Below are 24,077 nucleotides of genomic sequence, written 5' to 3'. Positions count from 1 at the left end.
CGTGTTTGCTTGAAGCCTGTTGTCGTTAACGATGTTGATTCAGTGTCAGCCTCCGACCTTGGTCACACAACTCTAGAGGACAACGACACGCTGTGTCAGAACAGCCCTATCACACACTTAACTCGGAATGCGAGAGGACCTTGGTATGCGATGGAAGGTGCCACTAAATACGAAATGAAGTGGGACGGACTGGTGACGCAAAGCAAGAATCTTCGAGCTTCACAAAAGTTGCGTGTGGGAGGATGTTCAAGCACACATTGTGTCCGATTCACCGAGATGCTTGTCTCGTGCCAAATCGCTGCGTGCCAAGTGGTGCATGATCATTAGCGTGCATGAGGTTGAACTTCCTCCTTTCAGCTGGATACGCTGACGTCAGTCCCGAGAAACTCTAACTCCGAGTCCATTGTCGCGTTTAAGTCTCTCAAACATCATGGACTCAACGTGTACCGCCGCATCTGAATGGTACTTGTGTTGGTGAGTGTTGAACTTGGGGGACCGAGTTTAATCCTCTCAAGCATTATGTAGCGACGCATTTGCCTGTCGTTGTGCCTCGCAGTTCTTCCCAACCCGCAGTTGAGATATGGACTTTATCATCTCTCGTTCACCGCCCTGACCCTGCTACGCTTCAAAGAGAGCGCCCGAAGTGCAGGCAGAGACACCCGAGAGCAGCGGTTGTCAGCGCGCTTCTTGTTTCGTGACAAAGCATCTCCAAAAAGGCTCTGAGTAAACAAGGGTCCGAAAACTCTGCGTTACCCCGTTCCTGTCTCTGCCGCTTAACTCGAGCGAGGCAGCCGACTCACTAGCGCGCGGTATGCTCCTGTCGCGTGTCAGCTGGACAGCCCAGAAAAAACACGTCGCGTACTCCTGTTTTAATACCTCCAGGTGATCTGGTACGCCTTTGAAGAGCGGTTAGCATCCGCGAATTGCTCTAGATTGCAAGTACTGTGGTCGAAGGAAAAAAATCAGCAGAACCGTTAACGGCAGAGGCGCCGCCGGCGCGGTTTGTCTCGTCGGGGACGGCTCAGGGCAGCGGATGACACTTCCGGGGTCAGTTCGCGGTGAATATCCGTTCTTTTTTCTCAGATGCCAACGCATCGACTCACCGAAATCTGGTAAGCCCCGAAACCCAAAAGTGCCTTTCTGGTCGCTCTCAAAGGAGTGTTTTTCCGTCGCGAACCCCGAGCTGCGATTCTTTCCCATTCCCTTGAGCTACGGCGAGAGAAACGGTTCCGTGGCGCGCGTAACGCTGCTGTCTCTTCGCATGTTTCTCGCGCTTTTCTCCCAGAGTTAGGAGACCACCGATTCGGCGGTTTTTCGGAGAACCGGTTGTCGCTGTCACAGACTTGCTTTGCGACGACAGTGCTCCACTTTCTGTTGTTCAGTTTGAGAATTGGGATTCCCCCCGTCCCCGCACAAGTATCCCCGCACCCACGAACTGGCAGATGCTACTGGGTTGTCGGCCCGGAAAATTCCTGCCTGGATTTTTTTTCACTCTGGGGATTCAGACGCTACGAGAGAATACAGCAGGATAGCGCTGGGATACAGGCGATGTACGTTTACACCCCAGGGCTCGAAATGAGTGGGATCTCTTGGGCGGTCTCGTCTCGTGTTAAAAGAAGAAAGTAGATCTAAACCTGCCCTCTCCGTCGCTCTCTCTGTCGTCACACTTTGCAATTTTCAAGCGGACTTCCTCATTCCGAACCCTCTAACGGTCAACACTCCCGTTAATACGCATCGGTGTGTCGCGGCTCGTATGTGCATGTCACACTATTCTCTCTTCTCTATATCTCATCTCTCTTCAAATTATTTTTTCTGTTCCTCTTTTCCCGTGTTCTTCGTTTCTCCCGAACTTTCAGGCAAAGACGCCACAACCACGTCCACAGCTTCATCCTTCTTCCCCACTTTCCTGGCTGCAGAGAGGCGAACTTCTTTCTCTGTATTTTTCTTCTCTCCCCCTCCACAGGCGAACTTGACCGAAGCGGACTTTCTTGAGGCTCCGTGGCTCCGAGAGCAGAACGACATTCCAAGGAAACTTTCGCGCGACTCTTAGTGGTCGTCCCCCAGGCGTTCCAGTCTTCGAGGTCTTCTGGACCTTTCCCCGAGCAGGTCGTGTCCCAAAGCGCGTGCGGCCGCGTTTCTAAAAAACACCTTTCTCGAACTTCCCTTTCCACTTACTCGAGAAAATGTGGTCCATCTTTGCTCCGGAGGCTCTGACCTCGACGTCGGAACCGGCGACGAAACCGGCCGGTGGTGCCACGCGGATGTCGCCCGACAGCAGCAGCGGCAGCGTCGATTCTGCCGTCAAGCCTGGAGAACCGGCGAGCGGCGAGTCGGCGCCCACGGGGCATGTGAAGAAGGCGAACGGCGTGGGATCCAGAGGCACTTCTGTGGCGTCAGGAACCTCTGGAAACGCACAAGGCGCCGCTGCTTCCAAGCAGAAACCGCGGCGGAACCAGCCGCAGTCGCGAGAGGAGGACGCTGACGCTGGCAGAGACGAAGAAGAAGATGACTGGGTCGAGGCGCAGAGCAAGCGACTGGGAAAGAGTCAAAAGACTGCTAAGGTGCGTAGCGCTCGGAGCTCGAGTGTGTGTACACCCCAACTTTGGGGGTGGCGAGCGGGAGGTTAGATTATCGGGGTATCGTTCGCCGTACTCGCAGGACAATGGTGCTGAGTAGTAGCAAGGGAAAGTTGCTGCTCAGGTGCTAGCAAGATCAAGACATCGAACTGGCAGAATCGTTTTTCAAAAATGCACTCGATCTCCTGGAGCAGGAGGAACGTCACACTGTGCTGTTCACACAGTTGGCAAAAGGACGAGTGTCGCGGAACTGCAGATACGTACTCGAGGAACTTCATAAAGCGTTCCAGTACCAAATGAAATTGTGAACGTCTAGTCTGTTTTGCATGACCACCATGTTGAAGGTGAACGTGTGGCTTAGATCTTGGATGTGTTTCCGGGATTCAAGTTTCACTGACCATCGTGTTGGACTCCGAGTATTGGTCTAGATCTTGAAACTGTATTTCCCGGAGACAAGTTAATCTTGTGCTTTTCATGAAGAGAACAGATGGGGTATCTTATTCTCCTGCGAGTCCGAGACAATGTGAGAAGCTCAAGACTTTGTCGAGACTTCCTCTCCCCACCAATGACCATGTTATCTGCGCTCCAAACGGGCCGGGTAGCGACAGTGTTTCACGCATGAGGCATCGGAGTGTTGAAGTCGTTCTTCCCAGCTGTTTCATTTGTTGAAGCTATCGAAAGGAGCTAGGGTATTGATTGTATGTTTTTAATATTTTCGGTGTATGTGTCGAATGAATCATGTTTGTGTACATCAGAGGCAAGGACAGAAGCAGAAAGACGCAGTCGACGAGGCTCAGCGAATCCTCTCGGCTATTTGGGCTCTGACGCTGGTAGGCCGACCAACTTCGTTCAGGAGAGAATACATCTTACGAGGCGGACTACGGGTGTAGACTTTGAAGGTCTCTGTTTACCGGATTCAAGTCGCGTGGAGGAATTCGGAAAAACTTTCACGCGGCTATCTCGATCGTCATATTCAGATATAGCTCTTGTGTGGCGTGCAAGACGTTCTGTACTAGTATTGGCAAATGACTGCTGGGTAGTGCTGTATATGGATAAGAATTCCCAGAGAACCAAGTAACGAGTCATCGACCCCTCGCGGAAGCGCCGGACAGAAAATGTGGGCCGGAGAGTCTCGACTTGGCAGGTTTCCTTCAATCAAATAGAAAAATCTACTGGCAAGCTCTCGACAGAAGGCGTTTCATTTTTTCTACTTGGCTTCTTTTGTTTCGACCGTGATCAAAGAAGTTGCGATCCAAGCGTCCATGGAGTTGTTTCACTGGAGCCTTAATGCGGACCTGTGTAGGGCGCGATCTCCTCAGTTAACAAGATGCTTCTGAAGTGTGTCTATAAAGGCTACAGTGATGCATGTTATTATTCGGATTATAGAGGTCATTGCAACGAATAAACCAAAAGTGTCACATGATTTTCGGTGTAGAAACATGTCGAGTCCCTCCCGCATACAATGAGCATCGTTCCTGAGTTGTCCTTTGCCAGGTCGAAAACAAGTCTGAACCCTGCAGGCGAATGCCAATCAACACAAGGGTCGTGCGCCGTGTGATTGTCGGTTCAAATTGAAGTCCCGTAGTTACCACAGACAAAGTCGAGGTTGACATGTGGTTTGGTTTAAATTGATAGTGTGCGTGGATGAGTTGCTAGTGGAAACGTGTAACGCTGCAAGTGATCAAGCGACGTACCCGCCGTCCACTCCATCACGTCTGTCTGCTCTTATCAGGCGCATCCTTCCGCTGTACCTACAGCTGAACTGACTGCGCTTTTCCCTCCCAGTTCTCCACTTCTTGTGGTTGGAGACAAAGAGTCTAAGGAGTTAGCGTCGAAGAAGAACAACACACGAGCGTCGGCGCAGGAGGCTCGCGATGCCCGAGCGCCTCAGCCGGGGTAAGCGAACGCCTTGATGAGCTGCAGAACACGGCGGTTTCGTGGGGTGGGAAGCAAGTGATTTACCTGAGAAATCGATTCTCATCCCTAAAAGATGGTCATTTTTTTCGGAAATAAAACTTTGTTTCCTCACAAATATAGAAGCACCGGTGAAACCGTGAGGAATTCTTGAGCGTGGGTCACCGATTTAGCGAAAACGTATTCTGAATGCTGTATCATCTAAAGGTAAGTCCAATATTTCAACGAAAACTAAATACTTTCAGACGGTCCGAGCCTGCAAAATCGTAGTCTATGGTATTCTTCATGTGTGACTTAACCTTCGTGGACTAGGTTCACCTTAACAAGCCCAGGATGGCTGAGAACTCGGTTTCCGTCCACGTTTTTTCATCGCTTTCCGTCGCCTTGTGCTCTGGGATAGCCTAGGGTTCCGCTGAAACTGCGAAGTCACACATAAATCAGCCGTGCAGTGGGCACATGTATCTGTGTGCATATCGAAAACCACCTCACATTTTTTATACGAATCCGCGAAGTAGAAATCGTTTATTAAAGATTTGGTGATACTTAATCATGGACTTATACGCTGACTTCCCCGCGAACGATTCCCATCCACTGTCCAGAAAGTGTGGAAGAAGCGAACAGCAACTCCATTGTGAGAGTATGGTATCAACAAGAACTGGGCAAGACAGGCTTGCCGCGCACACTTGCGGCTTAATCCTCTGTGTTACTACGTCAAAAACGTTTGGTCGTTTTTGATCGTTCATGTTACGTACGTTGGTGACACGAAAATACTAGCAAACTCCCGGTGATGGCATTCGTTTCACTGCCGCTCACCTTTTCGCAGGTGTAGCCCCGAGGTCTCTTCCAGCCCCTCCGCCGCACACGAAGTTTCTCATGGGGGAAGCGCGAATGCATGCAACAGCCGCCGCGGCAACGGCACTCAGCGAAAGCTGGGAGGCTCTGGGAGGGGCGGAGGCAGCTCGGGATCTGTTCGAATCGCTTATGTGCAAAAAGGCCAAGACGCCAATGCGCCAGAGAGCGCTGCTGAGACTGCACCCCCTCGGGACGTTGGCAGTCGGTCCGACGAGTTTGACCGATCGAAGGGCGCTTCCAGAGGGAACACCAAGCCCAACAAGGTCCCGGTTGCTGGCCGAGATGCAGGTGTTGGTAAGTTCACAATCTGATCGATACATATATACGCCGTGTTGAATGAGCCCTAAATTTTGTACAATTATTAGCTTAGTTGTGCTCTGTTCCCCTGATTACCTTTGTTCTGTATTCATGTGTGGTATTCGGCTGCGTCTATATGTACATTGATTGCCGCCTTTAGGCTGCGTTGTGTACTCTGTTATGTATCAAACAAGGTGTTGAAATTTGTTTTCTTTCTAAAGTAGTTGTCATCGTAATTGTTGCCTGTTAACACAGTGGTGGGTGAGACTCAAGCGAAAACCAATGGGGGCAGAGAATGTGGCAGGCATAAAGTGACACACAGACCATCAGAGAATGGGATCCTGCGGTAGACAGGTGCTTGCAGATTGCAGAATTTGCAAAGAATAAGCAGGTGTACGGCTAGACAGAGGTAAAAGGGTGTGAGAGCCAAACGCAAACGGAGGCAAACAGCGACTTCTAAGAATTTTTTGTGGAGGCGCTAAACGAGTGGGGTAGACGCTACAACTGTGCATCGACGATTCGACCGCAGCGCGGGTGCAGGAGCTGGTGAAGCCGACACACGCAGCTGAGAAAAGCGTCCCTCGGTGAAACATAGTCCAGGGCTACATGGGTATATTTTCTGGAGTACCTCTCTTCCGGAATATCTCCTTCCATCGAACCCCCTGCATATGTCTGCCTAAAACGCCGTTCCATGCAACGGATTGGAATTATTCGCTTTTTGCATTTAGGCAAGGTGTCCTCTCAGCATGGGAAGCAGCAGAACAACAAGCGGGGACCTGGGTCGAAACAAGGGCAATACGACACGGTCATTCGCAACGACAAGCGAGGCGAGGCTCGTCTGCGGCAACAGCCTCCACCCCAGCAGGTTTCTGCCAATGGCGAAGATGAAGATATGATTGGAGACATGGTTCGAAGGAAGCTGCGAGAGGCAATGACTGTTGAGGAGTTGCAGGCTGCTGTTCACGAGGTACGAGGGCGAGAGTCTGTGTCATGTATAGTGGAGATGCAAAAAGGACACAGGTGTTTCGCCTTGTATTCATTTGCCGCCGTCGACAGTGGCGTATCCGTTGTTGTCTTTTGGGTGCTGCGGGTTCGTTTGGTGAGTTCTCTCCCGTTCGAGTATTCTTGTGATGACAGCAACTGTACCTAGGGTGATTTCGAGTGCACAGTTTTCTCGTATCTGCAACGGCTCGATCGTAAAGCCGAGATGACGGAGCGCAACCCCGGAGCAACAGGCGACTGTGTTTGTGCGTCATTGTTCTACTCGAAGCATTTAGTAAAGACCACTGAGTTCTTCCTTGCAGTGGATGGTTCGGAGCTGGTTCTTTTCAATCTCTTGCATCTTCCTTTAGGCTCGCAAGGCTGGCCTGGTTTTCGAGGCACAGCTGGGGGAGAAGAAGTTGATGAAGATGACTGGAGGCGGCTTCCATGGCTGTGGTTTCTAGTCGAGCGACTCGCGCGCTCTGCAGTTAGCAGCCGTTGGGAATTGGTGAAATCTGCAGGTACAGCTGTTGCAGAATCGAGAGTCTGTTGAGAACGAGAATCCAGTTCCATGGACGGTTCGGTGCTCCCTCGTGGGAGCTACCGTGAAGGAAGGCACTGCTTCGTAAATCCTTTCACGAGACATTAAGCTGCGTCGCTATGCTGGCGCAGACGTGGCCGCCTCTTCTTTTCTGGTGTGTTCTCTGAAATCCGCGCGAGTCTTCTGCGTACAGCCGTTTTCCGTCAGTCGCTTGATGATGGGTGTGGCGACATCGTCTCTCTGCTCCACGGCCCGCGCTCGGAGCTGCCACATGCTTCTAGACTGTGGATGTATACACATGTATATGTGCGCATATGTGTGCAGAGGGCTTGTGTTAATGTGGCTTCAACAAAGAAGGCGTACGGAAATTTGGCTGCTTCGTGAAATAGTGGAACGCTCTAGTGTCTTTTTAGCGAAGAGGCGTATCACATGAAGAGGGGTATCACAGCGAAATATAATTCAGTGGTCCGATAGTAACATACGTCGAAAATGTTCTGTCGCAAGCCATCAAGGAAGTCAAACGTTTGACCGCCAGTGATCCTGCTCAATTTTGCCTGCAAATGTGTCTTTCTCTTTTCACGCGGTTGCGCGAGAACTTTTGCTGGACCGCCACTGCCTAGTGCACCTTCAGTTGCTTGCTAAGGTGAGAGCTTCGTTAGATCATTTGGAGTAATGCGAAAAACACCGTTCCATATCGGACCAGGTCGACGGGGACTCACGAACAGTGGGCTGCGCACCGGATGCGACGGCGGCACTGACTAGTTTCATTATGTTCGCGTTTCCACAAACACACACGGCGTCTTTTCGAGAGCTTATGCATAGGCAGCACTGTCTTGAATAGCTTAACTAGCTGACAGTCAGTACAGGAAAAGGACACTGTTGGCGCTCCACCAAGTGGGGCTTTCGGCAGAACCTCAAATGCTTACCGGTCAGTGCGTGGTCAGAAATCATGTTTCTGCATATGTGCTTCCCAAGGCTGACAATTCCTTGTACTCAAATGAGTCGCATTACGATACCTGACGGCGTCGCCTTGTAAGTTGACCGACGAACTAACAATCAACTAAACTGCCTCTTGAGGCGGCATCACATGGGTCGTTTCTCGTGAGGACACCGAACGGTGGGTGCTTGTTAGTCCACACCTAGTATTCGGAGATCATGCGCGAGACACAGTAGTGGTGAACACTCAATTTCACCATTTGTTCCTTCGCTCTTGGTCGAAAGACCATAACCACTTTCTGGTGCGCCTTTGACGCGACGTGTGGACTCACTGAGTGCAGGCGGAAGAAATATTACAAAAACAACGGCAAAGCCTCATTTCTTGCGCAGCACCTATGGGCTGGCGTGCCGTAATTCAAGTGATAGATCGACGGGGAAAAGTAGAACAGACACGATAGTACGGCCATTCGGATCTCTGCCTGAAATTGATCCTCTCAGGAACCCTAATGTTTGTCGAGAGCCATGTCCACAAATGCACCCAATGATCTGGGTCATGTAACAGTGAACGAAGTTCACGCTATGAATCGAAATCTGTGTGTCCTTTTTACTCGTGGAAAACGACCCAGCCTGCTTCTCTGCATAGCTTACATCCCTGCGACTGTGTGGTGTGTCTGGCGCGTGCGAGAAAGGTCACCGGTACAGAGACAGCCTGTCACCATTTTCTTTGTCCTCGAACCTCAAAGCTCGCTCTCCGAAAAGACTTTCTTTAAAAATCTTTCCGTATGTTATCAAAAAATTCATTCGGATAAGAAGAAAAATAGGACGTTTCCGAAACTCTCTTCGTCCTCTGCGGTCGCCTGCTGCGTAAGAACCCATAGCTCCGGATTTACACGCGCTTCCGGTCGAAGGGGAATCTCCTCCTGATTCCCCCCAAATGTGTAAAACTTGAAACCAACCAACCCTCAAAAGCGTGAAACAAAGTGTAAGAAAAGTGGGAGGTCTCGTGGCACTTTCCGGAACCCTGGTCTGTGCCAAGACGGCTTGCAAACGGAGCCGCGAGGAAGGCGTTGGATGCAATCTCGAAGCAGCGACTGACACACAAGCAACAGTGTACGGTACCGACAAGGCGTAAAGGGAAGACGCTGTGCATCTAAGGCGTCATGCTTGTCTCATCTCTCCGGAGAATACGCAAACTTCTGTCAGCCGTCGAAAGGGCGTGGAAGCCCACTTGCGGGTGCATCTTGGCTACGATGGAAGAGACATCATTTGCAGGAAAAAACAACTAAGTTGTAGTACTGGTCAAGCGGGATTACATCGCTTCGTCGGCTCGTACAGCCTCGCACTGTCTCCACGGCGACCGGAGTTTGCTGGAATCGGGTTCCTTTCCACCCTGCAGTTTGTGTCCGAGTCTTTCCCGTTGAAGCTCATCAAGACTGCTTCCCTCTGGGCAGTCATGTGACATTGGCGACAATCGTAAATACTGAAAATCCGCGACGGTGGGGGCGCGTGGTACGAATTTGTCTCCCAAAGGCGATGCAGCAGTCTCCAGAAAGTGGCAAGGGTTGAGGAGTGTCGCATTTTTAAGTTCTGGCATTCTCGACTCTGCAAATCCCAAATTTTACGTTTCCTCATGAGATTCTCTCCAGGGGTTTTGCGACACTTCAAGCAGGCGACGGTGTAACGTGGACAGTGCCGTGGCGCCCATGGCAAGTGGTTTTGCAGAAAACCGAGTCGTCGGCCGTAAAAGCGCTTCGCTATCGATAAAAAGTTAAAGTCGCCTCGTATTGACAATTTTTAAAATGGAACTATGAACCATACTGTTGCGAGACTCTCGCAACCCTGTGTCTGCGGTGGTCCAAGCGTGTCCGTTTTTTCATGTGGCTTCGGAGTGGGCTCACCAGAGTTCACCTGTGTCACACCATAGAGCAAACCTTGGAGGTTCAGTTTTCTAGCCGGAAAACAATAAGGATGAAGTCTTTTATGTGGAGGTGATACCGATGGTGCTGCCGTTGCTAGATATCCATTCGCAACGTGAAATTCTGCAGTGTGGACCGGCCGTCGCCTGCAAGCATGTTGTGCTGTCCCGTGTATGTCACTTTTTCCATTTTTTCGAGGGCGAAGAAAATCATGTGAGCTTGGCCTATTCTCTGGTCACACTTTGTCTATTTTACCTACGGTCAGAGACCGGGTCCACCGCAAACAGGGCGACGCCCCTAACCGTCGTTTGCGGTATATGCGATCCCGGTCACTCGTCTGTTTCCTTCACAATTCAGCAGCGCAGACGACGGGAAAAACGTTTTCGTCAGAACTACCGAGACAACGAGAGCACGGAAATTATCGACAGGAAAGGCTGGAACTGTTTGTCCGCAAGAAATCTGAACTGCATGTATCTTCATCGTGCACAGTCCAGCACTTGATGCTGTTGAGACATGTAAAAAAGCCGTGTTATATCATTCACTGCCCTTTCCTCAGAAGGGCCGCTGTTCTCGATAAGTAGCTCTTCATATTTGTTCACAGCGGCGGGAATGCCCTGTTGGGTCCCATAATTCTGGTCCTCTTCTGTGGCGGTGTAGCCAACACAGCCCTCCTGTCACCTCTCTATACGTATGCAGCTTTGTGATTGCAAACCTTCCCTGTCCAGAGGGTTCATTGTTGAAAATGGCACACGGGGATTTCGAGGCTGGCGTCGATGATTTTGCACATGCAGGGCATGATCGAGAGAATGCGCCTTCTCGGTACACTCGCTCTTCCGTGAGGCCAAACGGCTCTGGATATTCTTCGCCAATCTGTCCGGACTGCGTTGCGTGTTCGGTGACAGCAGTGGCTTCGAGCCAAACTTACGGCGCTTTCCTCTCGGGGGGGACTGTTAGGTCAGCAGAGAGAAGTCGTTACAATACCAGTCGTCTGCTCGACTCCAAGGCTGCCACCAGAGACGGGCGGTGGCCGTTGCTTTCTGACTGCGCAGGCGTCGACCCTTCAGACACCCGCGAGCAGCACCCGTACCACAACTGTTATTTCGAAGCCACTGAGTCAGCGAGACCCTTCGCCCCGCAGTTCGTTTCCTGGAGTTTTAGGGGTTGGGTTAGGCGCGCGCTGTGGAAGCAGCTCTTCTGGTGGTTTCTGACGCCGCTGCTCTTTCTGTTTTTGTGGCTTGTCTGGTCCGCGGCAACGTCGTTCTATTTCTCAGAACAGGGGTTGCTAGACTATGGGATCGTGATCGACGCGGGGTCGCATGGCTCTCGCGTCACAGTTTTCTCGTGGAAAGCGCGCCGCTTCGATCCTCGACATCCCCTGACGGGACCGGTCACGATTCCCCAGCCCGTTTGTGGGGGCAACTCCGCGCCTGCGCTGAGCAGCTTCGCCGACGACTTCCCAGGCGCTAGGAAGGCGTTCAAGTCGATGCTGGATGAGTGCCAGGTGTGCTTGGCTCGACGAGGTGTGCCGACGTCTGTCTGGGGAGAAATTCCGCTTTTCGTGAAGGCTACAGGCGGGATGCGAAATCTAAGTCAAGGGACGCGAGATGCCCTCATGGCGAGTCTGCGAACGGCCCTGGAAGACCCCTCGGTGAATCCCTTCAAGTTCGACCCGTCTTGGGCCCGCGTTATCTCTGGCGAAGAAGAGGGATTCTACGGCTGGCTAGCCGTCAACAGTGCCTGCGGAAGCCTCTCGGACGACCCCGAGAAAACTGTGGGGGCGCTGGACATGGGAGGCGCGTCTATGCAGATAACCTTTTCTCCGCTGCACACGTCGGTTCTGGAGGACTTCATTGGCGTCCATCTTGGCAACAAATCGATTCGCCTTTACTCGCACTCCTTCCTCGGCTACGGGTGGTCTGATGCCTTGAATCGCGTCAGCACCATGCTGGGTGTCGAGGCCTTAGTCGAACGCCTTCGAGAAGACCCAGATTTCATAGAGAAAGCGGCATCGAAACCTATCATCCTTTCCCGCCGGACTTCCTTGTATCCGTCGCTGGACTCTGAGCAGCAACGCAGCGGCGAGGTCCATGCCGGTACGAGGGGAGCTAACCGTCCGGAGATTCGGGGAAAGAAGCAAGGCCAACGGAGACTCTCCGAAAAGGAAAATGGGGAGAGAACAGAAATCACGCTGGCGTCTGTGCATCCCTGTCTGCCCCGGGGCAGTGTGCGGTCGTTTCAAATGCCGTCTTTGGCCTACCCAGAGCGCCGGTTTTATGCCGACATAGACACCGATAAAATCACAACTTTCATGAAAGCTGCGGCCTACGCAAAAAATGACATTCTCAAAACGATCAAGTCAATGGCGCCTTACGGTGTCAAAATGCGTCATAGCCTACAGGATATGCAGCCGCTTTCGAACGGCTCTTCCGACACAGCTCTCCTTGATTTCAATGTAAATGTGCCTGATTCTGGAACAGCTACGGGCGAACACTTAGATCAGAAGGTCGCGTTGACTTCAGACGATGTGCCACGTGACCGAGAACGTGAAACTGGCGGGGAAGCTTTAGCGTCGCCTGCTCCAGGAGACAAGGCGGGAGCGGACGGAAGCAAGGGCAGCAGGTCCAGTAGGCACAGTCGGGGGAATGACCAGGAAGACGAAAATGAGAGGAAGAAAGAGCGAGGGAAATCTAAGGGAGGTGCCGAAGGGCCCATTGACGAAGAAGAACAGAACACGCCGAACGATGGTTTTGGCACAGGAAAGCAGGGCGGCGTCGAAGTCACTTTGGATGTAAAGCCGAAGGCGACAGTCGTGGTCCGATTTGTCGGAAGTGGCAATTTCAAAGCTTGCCGAGAAAGAGCGTACAAGTAAGTCGTCGAAGCAGTCTGATTCCATTGCCGCAATTTTTGTATGTCAGTATAGGAACCGCAATGCCATACGATGCTGGAGATCAATATGGCGGCTGACACATATTCTGCTGAGGCATCACACAAGAAGTTTGATGTGTCGTAATGCGTTCTGTCCTGCCCTTGTGGCAGCTGCTTTGGCGCTTAACTGTCTCATATCATCAATCTAACACGTCTGTCGATTCCTTCGTGTGTGTACGTATTCTTGCCCTTGTGGTCTGACCTTGAATCCACCGCTAGACATAGCACTCAAGCTTAACCCTGAGTGACTCCTGGTACAACGACCAAGTTGTCTTTGAGAACCTCCTTAGGGTTTCTGAATTTTTTTAGTGTCGTCCTCAATGTGACAACACTGCACTGACGGAGCGTTTGTGAACGTGATAAATATGCGTGGCGCCTCTGGATACCCGTATTCCTGCCGCTCCACTGACTTGGCGATGTCGTGCCACAGGCTTTTTCACAACTCCCTCTGCTTCATCAACAGTTGCTCTTTCAACGGTGTGTACCAACCCCGACTTGAAGACAGCAAGTAGGTCGCCGCCGACGTAAGACCTCGATTCGAGGGCGAACATCAACTAAGTAGTATTCCACAGTGTCTCTCGCTTCGTAACATTTTGATCGCGGCTTGAGAGATTCACCATATCAAAAGGGAAATTCCGCAGCATCCCGAAAGTAAGCTATGGAAAACCTCGAAACTCACATTTTTGAAGAGAGACAAGAAGGAGCAGAACACCACAATCACGAGTGTAATGGTCACAGTGTTACTGGCTGTTCAAATTTTTTTCCTCTCTGTTAGGTTCATCGCATTCGGACAGTTTAGCAAGGTTCACGCTGCGCTCGGATTGGTCAACCCGACGTCCCTCTCTGAGTTCCTCACAGCAACCACGGCTGTTTGCGGTCTCCGACTGAAACGTCTTAAGGGGATGAGGAGACGTGGTTTCTTTCGCGCGTTTGCCGATGTTAGTACCGAAAAAATGAGCTGGAAGGACACTAGGTGATTGACTTGTCGACAATTTGACGCGTCGTAATTCTTCGCACACGCAAAGCAGATGCGTGTGCCTCAGCTGCCCTACCTTGCACCCAAAGTAACGCGGCATGTGTCGCATGCCTTAGGCTGGCACTTTCGTCTCGGATCTAATCTCACAAGCGGTATTCCCTTTCTAACGACGTGTGTTTTTCCCCGTATTGCTGCGGGCACGATAAGCCGACGTTGAGTCGAATCATACCGTTGCGGCCTTCCCTCTGTTTATTGCTGCGTCTTTTCCTTCTAGTAGCTGTTTTTGGTGCTACTCCTGTTCTATCCAGATTCCCCGGTGCGAAGCCACTGCGGCCCTGGGTGTGGATGGAAGACGTATAGGTACCTTTCCGGCCGATCGTTCCTGTCTACAATGTTCTCAAGCGATGCGCCTGCTGTATTCCTCTGCAGATTTCTCTTCAAAAGTTGTGCTGGAAGGCTATCTGGAGTTTTGCTGTTCTTCGGCAAGGTTTCGGCTTTCCCCTCGAGTCCTCTCAGATATCGTTCGCCTCAGTCAACAGCGCGAGCAGCGAGAGTAGCTGTGTAGCCCCTGGATGGACACTAGGTTCTATGATAAGCGAAGTGAACTTCTTCCCTTGGCAGGCTCCCGTTGAGTAAGTCACTCTCATTGTTGTCACTTTATTTCCCTCGGAGCATAAGTGCATATGTGTAAACAAACAAAACGGGAAGGAACAAACTGACCCGAGGCGATAGCGTTATCTGTGGTCACACTGCTTTATAGACGTGGCTTTTGTAACTAGCGACTCAGCGCCTTTGACCCAGTCAGCATGGGGTGTTCGCACACCACATGATACGGATGACGTGGTGCTCAATCAGCATATTTGTGCGAGGCCTTTTCAGCTGTAGTCCTAGTCGATTGTCATTTTCTTGAAAACCGCGACTTCATGTGTTTTTCCTGATCACGAATTACTGTGATGTGCAGGCAATATCACGGTCTCTTCCTTTTGGCAGCAGCTTTTCTCCTCATGTGTATCATCTTGGCTATGGTTCTTTACCACGAGGTGTCATTTCTTCGCAAGCGTCTTGAACACGCTGAGAGGGCGGCAGTGCACGACTCGGTTATCGGCACACCATGCCCACCCACCTCTGTATCGTGCCCGATGCACCTCGCTGAATCTGCACCCGCCTGAAATGCAGTTACTTCTAGAGGGGTCCATATCCTCCTTACTTGCAGCTGAGGTACTGTTCATGATGCGCCATATATAAAGAGGGTTTCCTGACGGTCGGATTGATCAACTGAACACCAGGAGGAGTTATCGTGCGCAACACGGTGGCGCAACAACGCAACTCGATACAATGTAGTGTCAGAGAAAAGTAAATGGAAGTGCCAGTCACAAGAAACTCGTGCTGTCGTCTCAAAAAAGCATGTCTGGGCGTCGTGTTTTGGGGAGTACACTTTATTCGGCTAAGCTTTCGGATTAGCTCCATCCGATGCCCCTAGTATCAGGGGGAACGCAGCGTAATGTATCTCATTCTATCGGAAATTCGAGTCATCGTGTTCTTCCGCGGCATATGTGATTACATATCTCTACACGCATGTACGCACGCTTTTGACAATGTGACACCTGAACTGTATTTATGATGCTTTGTTGGTGGAGGACCTGCTTCCGGGTACTCCCCTTGTGCGGTTGTGAAGCATTGGTGATGTTCCTTGAGAGCCATCTTCATGCTAGTGTCCCTCAGGGAGACATTTTCGATGCCGAAATGTGGAAAGTGTATCAGTGCATATTTTTGCGTGTAGAAGTGTCTACGCTGATATGCGTAATCATCCATTTTGTCCAGGGAGCAGTTTACACACGACTGCGGAGTGAATTCGTCTCAAGCTGAGCACTACATTTTCCGTCAACTGGCAGAGATTCGCTTATTCCTCAAGTGTATGGTAGATCAGTAGCTTTCAAAAATAAAAGATACTTTAAGTATAAAGCACCACGGTATACGATTTGTACTGCAAAAGACTTTGTCGTCGGCGACGTGATTAGTAGTCATTTTGGGTGACAAAGCCGAAGCTTCCACAATGACTGTGTCGATCATTCCGATGGGAGCTTCTAAGATGGTGCACATTCGAGAGACATGCTTTTCTTGTCTCTGAGGGCGTTGTGCTGCGGTGCCAGAGAGTGCTATCTGCTAAAGATGGCAACGACATTGCACCCGCGGTCATCTAGCGACAGGGACGAACGATTCAGCGGAACGACCTTTTCAGTCAGCCTGTAGTAGTAGCAGTTACATTAACACGTTTATGGTAATGAGTAAACGCAGGCGGGAGTGGAGTCCGCCGAATAGACGAAAACGACTGCGGTTAGTCCGGACCCAGCTGCGGGTCTGGTACAGCGCAGGTCAAGGGAGGACCGGCCTCAGGATGACTAGAGGAGCGAACAGCTCATGCTTATATCACTCCATTAGACTCCCGCTGGAGACGAAACCTTCGTGCAGACCTGCCTGGGCCAATTCCTCATCCCAACCGTATTCGCCCACGTCCTGCATGGCTATCGCTTTCAACATTACCCTCAATTGGACCTAGAGAATCTGCTTTTGTAGTAGATACACGGTTACAAACACGAGCTTGTGCTGCAGCAATGTGTGGTCGTGATGCGCTCTTCATCCTCAAACATCCAAAACAAAGGTAGCCTGCCGACAACCTAACTCAACCCGTAGTACGGTAGATAACGAAACTAGTGATTGAACCACTCCTTTTTTGTTGACAAGTTCTCAGTGTGTACTATGAGGAAGACGAATGTCCGGCAGAGTGCAACATTCATCACGCGCACTTGCAACAAACTTCGTACGTCGGCCAGCAGGATGCCATAACATTTTATCACATTGCCGCATATCTTTACACCTACCGCCTCTTTCGAAAGAGACTTTCTACTCAGGCCTGAGGGCCAGTCTATTCTAGTGGTAATGATTAGATCCAAGGACAGTGATGGCGGCATTTAACGGATTATTTGGACTCACTACGACCAGCTCATTTGTCGCAGAAGTTTCTCGCGCAAATGCAATACACGCCGATGTTCTGCAGGGAACAACTGAACGTTGCGGGTCACAGGGAAAAGTGTGTTTCGTGAGATGCTCATGAGGCGGAGGCGGTGAGTCTAGCATGACGAGAATCATCAGAAAACCAATGCGCCTGCATGCACCATGTCCAAAAACAACAAGGAAGCGCAACAGGTGATGTCCAATCTCAAATCAGACATAGGGCATATGTCACGTGGGAGGATGTGATGGCTCACTGTTTACAAGTCACCTGTGTGACTACACCACCGGGCTCAAAGAAAGACTGCCATAAAGCTTTTATTTTGTCGTTCGGATTCTGAGTGCGCTCGGCACACTCTCGTATTAAACGGTGTGCTTGCGGGCCCAGAGTTGTTACTACATTACTATGTGACGGGACTGTGCTCTCGAACGATACGTGACTTGGAAGTACCATAATTGGTTTTATCGCTTTGTTTGAACAGGAGCGCGTATAAGAGGCGAAACTATAGAGAAGCCCGACTGTCAGTGTGTGGAACCAGGCTGTTGCTGCGAGGTTCATGTAGCGCTACCTTTCCTTCTCTCAACTACAGGGCATGCACGCGCCGCTGCATGTGCAGAAAGCCCGACTGTTGCTGGTGCTTACAATAATTTGCTGAGGGTCATGTTTGAGCTTCATTACGTAATCATCTACAGTCTTGCTTCAATTTTTTCCCGGCTGTTCTGGGCCAATTGCACGGGAGAACGCAGCGGCGAGCGTCATCTTGAAGGGGGATGGCTCGTTTCCCATCGCATGTGCCGGTAATTTCCTGGTAGAATATTGATTCTTGTCTGTGAATATGTTGTCGTTTCTTGCCAGCGCATAACCTGGCAGTAGACCTGTTTTGCACTATAGGATATGTGTATGCGTTTGCAATGAGTGGAAACCGTCTGTTCTCGCTCAGCGGTGCAAAAAAGTCACTGCAGGAGAGATGCCAAAGCACGAAGAAGATCGCAACTGCCGCTGCGAGACTCTGTCTACGGCACTTGAGGGATCCGTTTTCTCAGGCACCTCTCCGTGTGACGGTTAAACAAGGCCCGAACTGTATGATCAATCGTTTTCCCAACCTAACGGAGTTGTTAAATGGGGGGGCATTCGCAAACGCTAAAGATGCTCCGGCGTTCAGGTTCCGCGGTGACAAATACGCCCACTGCTACGGAGCGCCCAGTCGTGCTGAGAAATCCACTGCAACTAGAAAAGGGGTTTTCTTCACTGTTCTTGCGGTTTTTGTTCTTTCTCTTTTTGGAAGCCCAGTGTGGTTCATTTTTTTTTACAACAAGCACAAGGCGAAGTACGAGAAACTTGCTCGAGGTGACGAAGATTGGTGATACACAAATATGGCGTCGCTCCTTGCCAACGCGACCTTCTTTGTGCCTTCGCAGAGTGTTTCGTTCCCTGGTCTCAACGAGCTAGAGATGCCAGTCCCTTCTAAATGCGATTTGTTGTATGCACTACTGATATAAAATCCCACAATCAAATAACTCGGCGTCTTGCGTGCGCGTGAAAGACAGGTTCTATACACGGTTGATAATAACATTTAATGTGGAACGCGAGTATCCTGAAGATTCTAGCAGAGTAGCCACGGAAATAACAGCAGACCCAATCTTCAAAGTAGTAGGGGGGAACCTCCTGCAGGGCCGGGGGTTTCTACGCAAGGTAAGGGGGGACCCGCGATGGAGGTGGCGCACAAACGCGTGCCTTGTTGGAGAGTTCTCTGGTGTCACTTTCGGCTGTGCATGGTGTGGCCCCTAATTTTCCGGTTGCCAGATTGTTCCCTCGCTGAGGGAAGCTGGTGGCGATGCCATCGTCTATCGGTTCCGCAGTGCACGGGGGCGTAAGAACTGGCTGGGGAGCTGACAGCATTAAAATCGAGCCTTTGTTATGCAGTTTTATCAGGTTGTCGGGGAGAAGACATTTTTGAGGGAATCGAGCGGGCTCTCATAGCAGAAAGTGCTTCTCTGGCGGTGTCCAAAAACGCGGAACCTTTTTGACTGTTAAGAGGTCGCACGGCCCCTGTGAAGGTGTACAACGCCTGAAGCGTCTGAAGGAGCGAGTCAAGCTCGTCCACATCTTCGTCCGTGAGAGGATTGTCTTTTTTCTCGATCACAGCCTCATTTTGACTCTCCTTTTCAGGCCTGCGCCGTGCTAGCTTCCGGACTGTGTCTGAGTCTTTCTTGAAACTATGTGCATCCTTATCAATAATTTCTTGAGCCCTGAGCCAACGCACAAAAGTGGGTGCATATGTACCACAAAGGATTTCTGGTAAATCGTTACAGAAGGCAGCCTTGCCGCGTGGTCTCCCGGCTCTGTGTACCTGGAGAAAACTGTCACTTCTATGACATAGTTGGGCCAGTGCCAATCACTGGGCGTGTCCTTTCGCCAAGAAACTTCTGCACGACATCCAGCGGAAGATACGATTCGCGTGCACCGTGAGATAGTCTCGAGGGATGTAACCAGTACACAGCGAAAGAACGTCAGATGAGATACTCGGCATTCGAAGGTGTAGGCTGTCTGATCTGCAGACGATGCCATGAGGCGCACATGGGGTAGATGTCGCTCGAGCGGCTCCCATTCAGACTTCTAGAACCCAGCAGCTTGCTTGGTTTATGCTCTCTTTTAATCTTTCTTGCTGTGACTTTCTTTCGCTACTTCTCTTCCAGTCACTCTCTCGACTGCACGAGGAACAGGCAGTGTTACAGGGACTGTCTTGACGTACCTGTGCATAGCTGTGGCGGCTGTATGTTGGTTGCGCAGCCTCTGCATCAGGCAACTGTCAAAGAACCACATTTGGATTTCATGGCATTCTTCCAGTAGTTGCTGTAATTCCTCTTTTCGAATCTCCTTCTGTGTCTCCTCCTGCAATATCTCTGTCACCTTCGAGGCAACGTCTCGTCGTTTCCGCTGAACACTACGGAGAAACTCTCGTTGCTCTGCAACCGGGTCCCAGTTCGTCAACACGCCTCTCTCCTCTTGTGCATGGAACATTTTTCGCGTGGATATGCGGTCAATAGACTCTCTCAGAGCCGCCAGTTTCTCTTGAACTTTGTATTGTAGTTCACTTCGTGCATCAGTGGCCTTGGATGCAGCTGCGAATGTTCGTTGTTCCCCTGTTAACCCCAATTGAATCATCCTGAACACTCCGGGTACAGTAACGGCCCTTTCGCGGAGTCTCCCACCTATCTTGCTGAGGAACTGAGATATCTTCAAATTTCGATGTCGCGTTGTTGTGAGCGGTTGACGGAGCGTCACACAGCTGTATGCAGTATTGGACTCCTTTTGTGCTTCTGAGTAAAAATGTTGTTGGCTTTCTCTTTTCTGATCGTCACCTTTGGATAGTTTGCTTGCGGGTGACTTTTGTGCTGCTCCTGGTCGTTTGGTATCTCGCTCGGCCCCACCGGACTTTGACTTCTTCTCGCAATTTCCTCCCTTTGTGGTTCTCGCCTGACGATTGCTCGCCGTCCTCTCCTCAAAATCCTTCCGTGCACTCCGCATGGCCGCGCCGCTTTGAAGTGACATGAGAAACAGGGCACTTTTCACTGTGCCAGTTCTTGTCGGGTCTAGCTCGCAAAAAAAGAATTCCTGGAGCTCCGTTTCGGTTGCCTCGGTTGCATCTTGAAGCAGCTGGCACTGTGCAAAAGCTGCGGCAGATATATCTTCCGAAAGAATGGGCTCTGGTGAAAAACAGTCATCAGTTGGCTCGGGTGGACATGCTCCGCGAGCAAGCAGGCAAAGAAGCTGAACCTCCGTCATCTCCAGCTTCCACAGCACCGTCTGCCGGAACGCAGCGAGTGAGTGAAGTGCTTCGGGCGGGTCGATCAGATCGGACAAGACAAAGTCTCTCTGTTTCATTTTTCTGGCCATAAACGCCATTCGAGATCTCCTGGCTCGCTCCGCCCGGCTCGAGTCCCTTTCATTCCAGAAAGAGAGTAACTGGTTGTCGAAGGCAGCTCGACACACATCCTGGGCAACTTCTATTTCTCCTGTAGCGACGACATCCAAGCGCCAGGAGCCGCCGTCAAGCGGTGCTGCCATTCGAAGTCGTTCTGCCGACGCTGTTTCCGCCAGGTGAATCAACTCCACATTGTTGCTCTGTGAAGCAAATTTTTTGTCAACCACTCCGCTTTGTTCGTCTTGTTCAGCAGGCCAGCACTCTTCATTTGACCAACTTGGCATAGAGGAGTTGATGTCCGACGGACAAGTGAAACGGGTGCCATCCCATTCATCCCCAGGACGTGGAGCGCACTGGGAACTGGGTACTGCCGCATTCTGCTGTGTTACAGGTCTGTACTTTCGTGCAACGACTTGGATAACATATGTGGAGCGAGGATTCAGCTGGATGTGGGGAAAAATGACAGTGTCTCTTCCGACAGACTCTGTGAGCGTTTCTTCCAGAGGTGGTGTAGGATACCTGCCTGGTGTCGGAGCACAGGACGATCGACTCATTGCACTGAGACTGTTTTCGCTCATGATGGAGCCGTTCTTTCCACTTGTTTGCTGGCTGAACCCTGGGCTTAGCAGTTCCTCGTTGGCGACTGGCACCCGAGGTTGAGAACCTGACAGATATGGCGAAGCATTGCTGTGCGCTCTCGATTGCTGGTGTTGCTGCCGAGGCGTTACGGGATTGAGCCCGCTGCCAGTGGTTGTCTGCACGAAATTGTTTGGAGCCCTTTCTTGAAGTTGCTGCTGGGATGATCCTTGTGGCTCAATCTCGAGAATACTTCCGTAAAGGACAATACCCTCGAGTTTCTCTGTTGTAACTCTCAGTGACGCACTTACTGTAGTGGAGGTCTTGGGGATGATGCGCTCTCTGAGGACGATGTTCCCTCCATTCGTCTGTGTTTGGTCAGTCCAAGACGATCGGAATGCGATGTTGTCCACTCTAATGCGCAGTGTCGAAGCGAGAGCCGACTGCGGTGGCTTGCCATAGTTCGCAACAGGCTTTCGTTGTCTGTCGCCTTTTCTTGCCAGTCCATTGACTTCCAAACCCCGGGCACCGATCCCTACGGAAAAGGTGACGCGAGGCATGGGGCTGGGAAGCGCTGACTCAAGTAAGAGCAAGTAAGACTGTGAGCGTTCAGTAACTTGTTCGTGGCTGGCTCTGCAGCCATCATCACTCCCTGCCTGATCCTGCCAGTCAGTCTTGCGTGTGGTCAATTCATGTAGATCGATGCGGAGCATCGGACAAATAGGGAGTTCTCTGAGCTCTGATTCGAGAGCGACAGCGCCAGTCCTTTCTCCCGTCGCTGGCATGTCACCTTCCGCAGGAAGGACACAGAAATCAGAAGAGTTTCCTTCACGGCCGAACTTCCCGCCCGCGGGATTTTCTAATTTCCCCGGGAGTCGAGTGCGCATTTGACCAATTGACATGCGAAGGTAAGGTGCCAGCCCTCCGTGCGGAAGGTTTAGAGTCACAAATATAGCTGGGAGGTCAGGGTCAGCTTCCAGGGGTTCGTTTGCTTTAGCAGTTGAGTCATTACCGCCAACTGGGGAGGGGTCCCTGCACTTGAGTCTTGAATGAATCTCAAGCACGGCTTTGAACCAAACCGTGTAGTTGGGACCCGAAAGCGTACTCTCTGGCGCCGTTACGAGGAATTCGTCAATATGGACGTTGTAGAAAGTTTCCAAGAATTCTTCCACAGAAAAGATATGGCACGATGTACTGTCAAACGGTTCAGTTGTGTCCGTGTCTTTGGAAAACGTCCCAATGTCGCCTGTTTGCTTCTTTATTGATTTCGCACTTGTGCCTCCTGCCGGCGTGTGCGGAGGCGGCTCCGGAGGGGTGCTATTCTTCTCGCGTTTATCGGGTAGCCAGTGCATACGGAAAGCGCTGCTTCCAGCTGGTGAATCCAGCCAGAAAAAAAACGCGTGCCGTCCCTGGCAGAGATTCAGCTGCGTTACCGCGCGGCACGACGCGTCAAGCGTAAGGAACCTTGGTCCGGCACACATTTCCAGTGCATGGCCTTTCGTTGGGTAGGTGGGGAACGACGAGAAAGCGAGATGGCAGTCGGCGTCTTTGGTGTATAGTTCCCCTGTCTTTCCGGTTAAGGAACCCGCCGCTGTCTCCCGCCCCCCAATGAGGCTGCGTTCCCGAGCGCGCCAAAGCTCGACGCCTTGTGCCACAGCATTCCGCATTTCTGGTCCAAGAAGCGGCGCGAAGACGTCGATACTCTGGCAGGCCAGCCTCTCCCACCCTTCCACCTGAGGACTGAGGTTCTTTCCTTCAGGAAGGAAGAAATGCGCGCTCTGGACAAGGCATGAGCCCCCCAGATGGGTTGGCATGGTATCCGCTTGAGCGTCTCTGTGGCCCTGATAGAAATGTGGTTGTCCTCCGGTTCCTTTCGGTAAACGGAGATATGGTGCGGGTGCCATCTGCTCCGCTGGATGCACCGGCTGTATATTAGCGTCGTCGGCTTGGGGGATGGGTGGATGGGCGTCAAATTCAAGAAGAACTGGAAACGGTGAGAACTGAGGTCGTACGACGATGTTGTTGGATGTGCAGCGCCGCCGAGGTCTACCTCCCCGACAACAGTCACCCTCGGTGTGCTTTTCTGTTAAGGCTCCGCTGCATGCGTCATCTTCCTTCTCAGCCGCCGAGTCCCCCAGATGTGGTATGTTTATGTAACAGACTGCTGCGCGCAGGGGAAACTGGCGAGGGAGCACGGATTGCTCGTAGTCGAAAAAGTCACTAGTCGAAACTGTTTCGAAAAGAGTTGATGGGACGTACACAAACAACTGTTCCGATCGGCAGACTTCGGTCAACGTCTTCCACGAGACCCACACAGTTCCGTCGTATGTGATACCCGCTGCTTCAACTGGATCGGTCACGTTCTCCACAGGCCATGGCATTTGCCATCTCTGGATTATATCTGCCAGCACCTGGCCAGGGGGCTTCGCCTGAACACCCAAACACGGCAACAGTGTGTTTGGCAAGACATCGCGCTTCTTGATCGTTTCACTGAATCTGATGACGGGGTATGTTTTATCAATGCTTTGTCGCCCCTGTGGGTTTTGCATAAGCGTTTCACAGGTGAAATAATGTTTGGCTCTCGGAAACAGCCCATTTGTGAAAGAAGGCCGTACTCTGGTCATCATGATCTAAAAACTCGCCCACGTGGAG

The 24,077-nt window shown here is 51.3% G+C and overlaps 3 protein-coding genes across 3 annotated transcripts; 2 read left to right on the top strand and 1 right to left on the bottom strand.

The window, feature by feature from the left end:
* Positions 1-1,075: 1,075 nt before the first annotated feature.
* Positions 1,076-7,904, top strand: TGME49_307810 (hypothetical protein). Its single transcript, XM_018782534.1, has 7 exons — positions 1,076-1,550; positions 1,964-2,561; positions 3,332-3,406; positions 4,309-4,472; positions 5,314-5,636; positions 6,368-6,606; positions 6,992-7,904. Exons 2-7 carry the CDS (start codon positions 2,184-2,186, stop codon positions 7,082-7,084), a joined length of 1,272 nt encoding a protein of 423 aa, XP_018634771.1. The 5' UTR covers positions 1,076-1,550; positions 1,964-2,183; the 3' UTR covers positions 7,085-7,904.
* A 1,308-nt stretch (positions 7,905-9,212) lies between these two features.
* TGME49_307800 (GDA1/CD39 (nucleoside phosphatase) family protein) lies at positions 9,213-15,809 on the top strand. The gene is made up of 5 exons (XM_018782533.1): positions 9,213-12,878; positions 13,369-13,446; positions 13,714-13,876; positions 14,344-14,546; positions 14,876-15,809. Exons 1-5 carry the CDS (start codon positions 10,756-10,758, stop codon positions 15,081-15,083), a joined length of 2,775 nt encoding a protein of 924 aa, XP_018634770.1. The 5' UTR covers positions 9,213-10,755; the 3' UTR covers positions 15,084-15,809.
* Positions 15,810-18,839: 3,030 nt separating this feature from the next.
* TGME49_307790 (hypothetical protein) lies at positions 18,840-24,049 on the bottom strand (the record flags this gene model as incomplete). The annotated part of the gene is made up of 2 exons (XM_002371865.2): positions 18,840-19,173; positions 19,677-24,049. The coding sequence occupies 2 exons, from the start codon at positions 24,047-24,049 to the stop codon at positions 18,840-18,842; spliced, it is 4,707 nt and encodes a 1,568-aa protein (XP_002371906.1).
* Between the last annotated feature and the right edge of the window lie 28 nt (positions 24,050-24,077).

This window comes from Toxoplasma gondii, chromosome XII, assembly GCF_000006565.2.
Source record: "Toxoplasma gondii ME49 chromosome XII, whole genome shotgun sequence".
NCBI lineage: Eukaryota > Apicomplexa > Conoidasida > Eucoccidiorida > Sarcocystidae > Toxoplasma > Toxoplasma gondii.
This window is presented reverse-complemented; position numbering and strand designations above follow the sequence as displayed.

Coding starts and splice junctions, on each gene's coding strand:
- TGME49_307800 (XM_018782533.1), top strand. CDS start 10,756: ATGGCACACGGGGATTTCGAGGCTGGCGTCGATGATTTTGCACATGCA. Junction 13,447..13,713: donor CCCCGACTTGAAGACAGCAA/GTAGGTCGCCGC, acceptor CCTCTCTGTTAG/GTTCATCGCATTCGGACAGT. Junction 13,877..14,343: donor TCTTTCGCGCGTTTGCCGAT/GTTAGTACCGAA, acceptor ATTCCTCTGCAG/ATTTCTCTTCAAAAGTTGTG.
- TGME49_307810 (XM_018782534.1), top strand. CDS start 2,184: ATGTGGTCCATCTTTGCTCCGGAGGCTCTGACCTCGACGTCGGAACCG. Junction 2,562..3,331: donor AGAGTCAAAAGACTGCTAAG/GTGCGTAGCGCT, acceptor TGTGTACATCAG/AGGCAAGGACAGAAGCAGAA. Junction 6,607..6,991: donor TGCAGGCTGCTGTTCACGAG/GTACGAGGGCGA, acceptor ATCTTCCTTTAG/GCTCGCAAGGCTGGCCTGGT.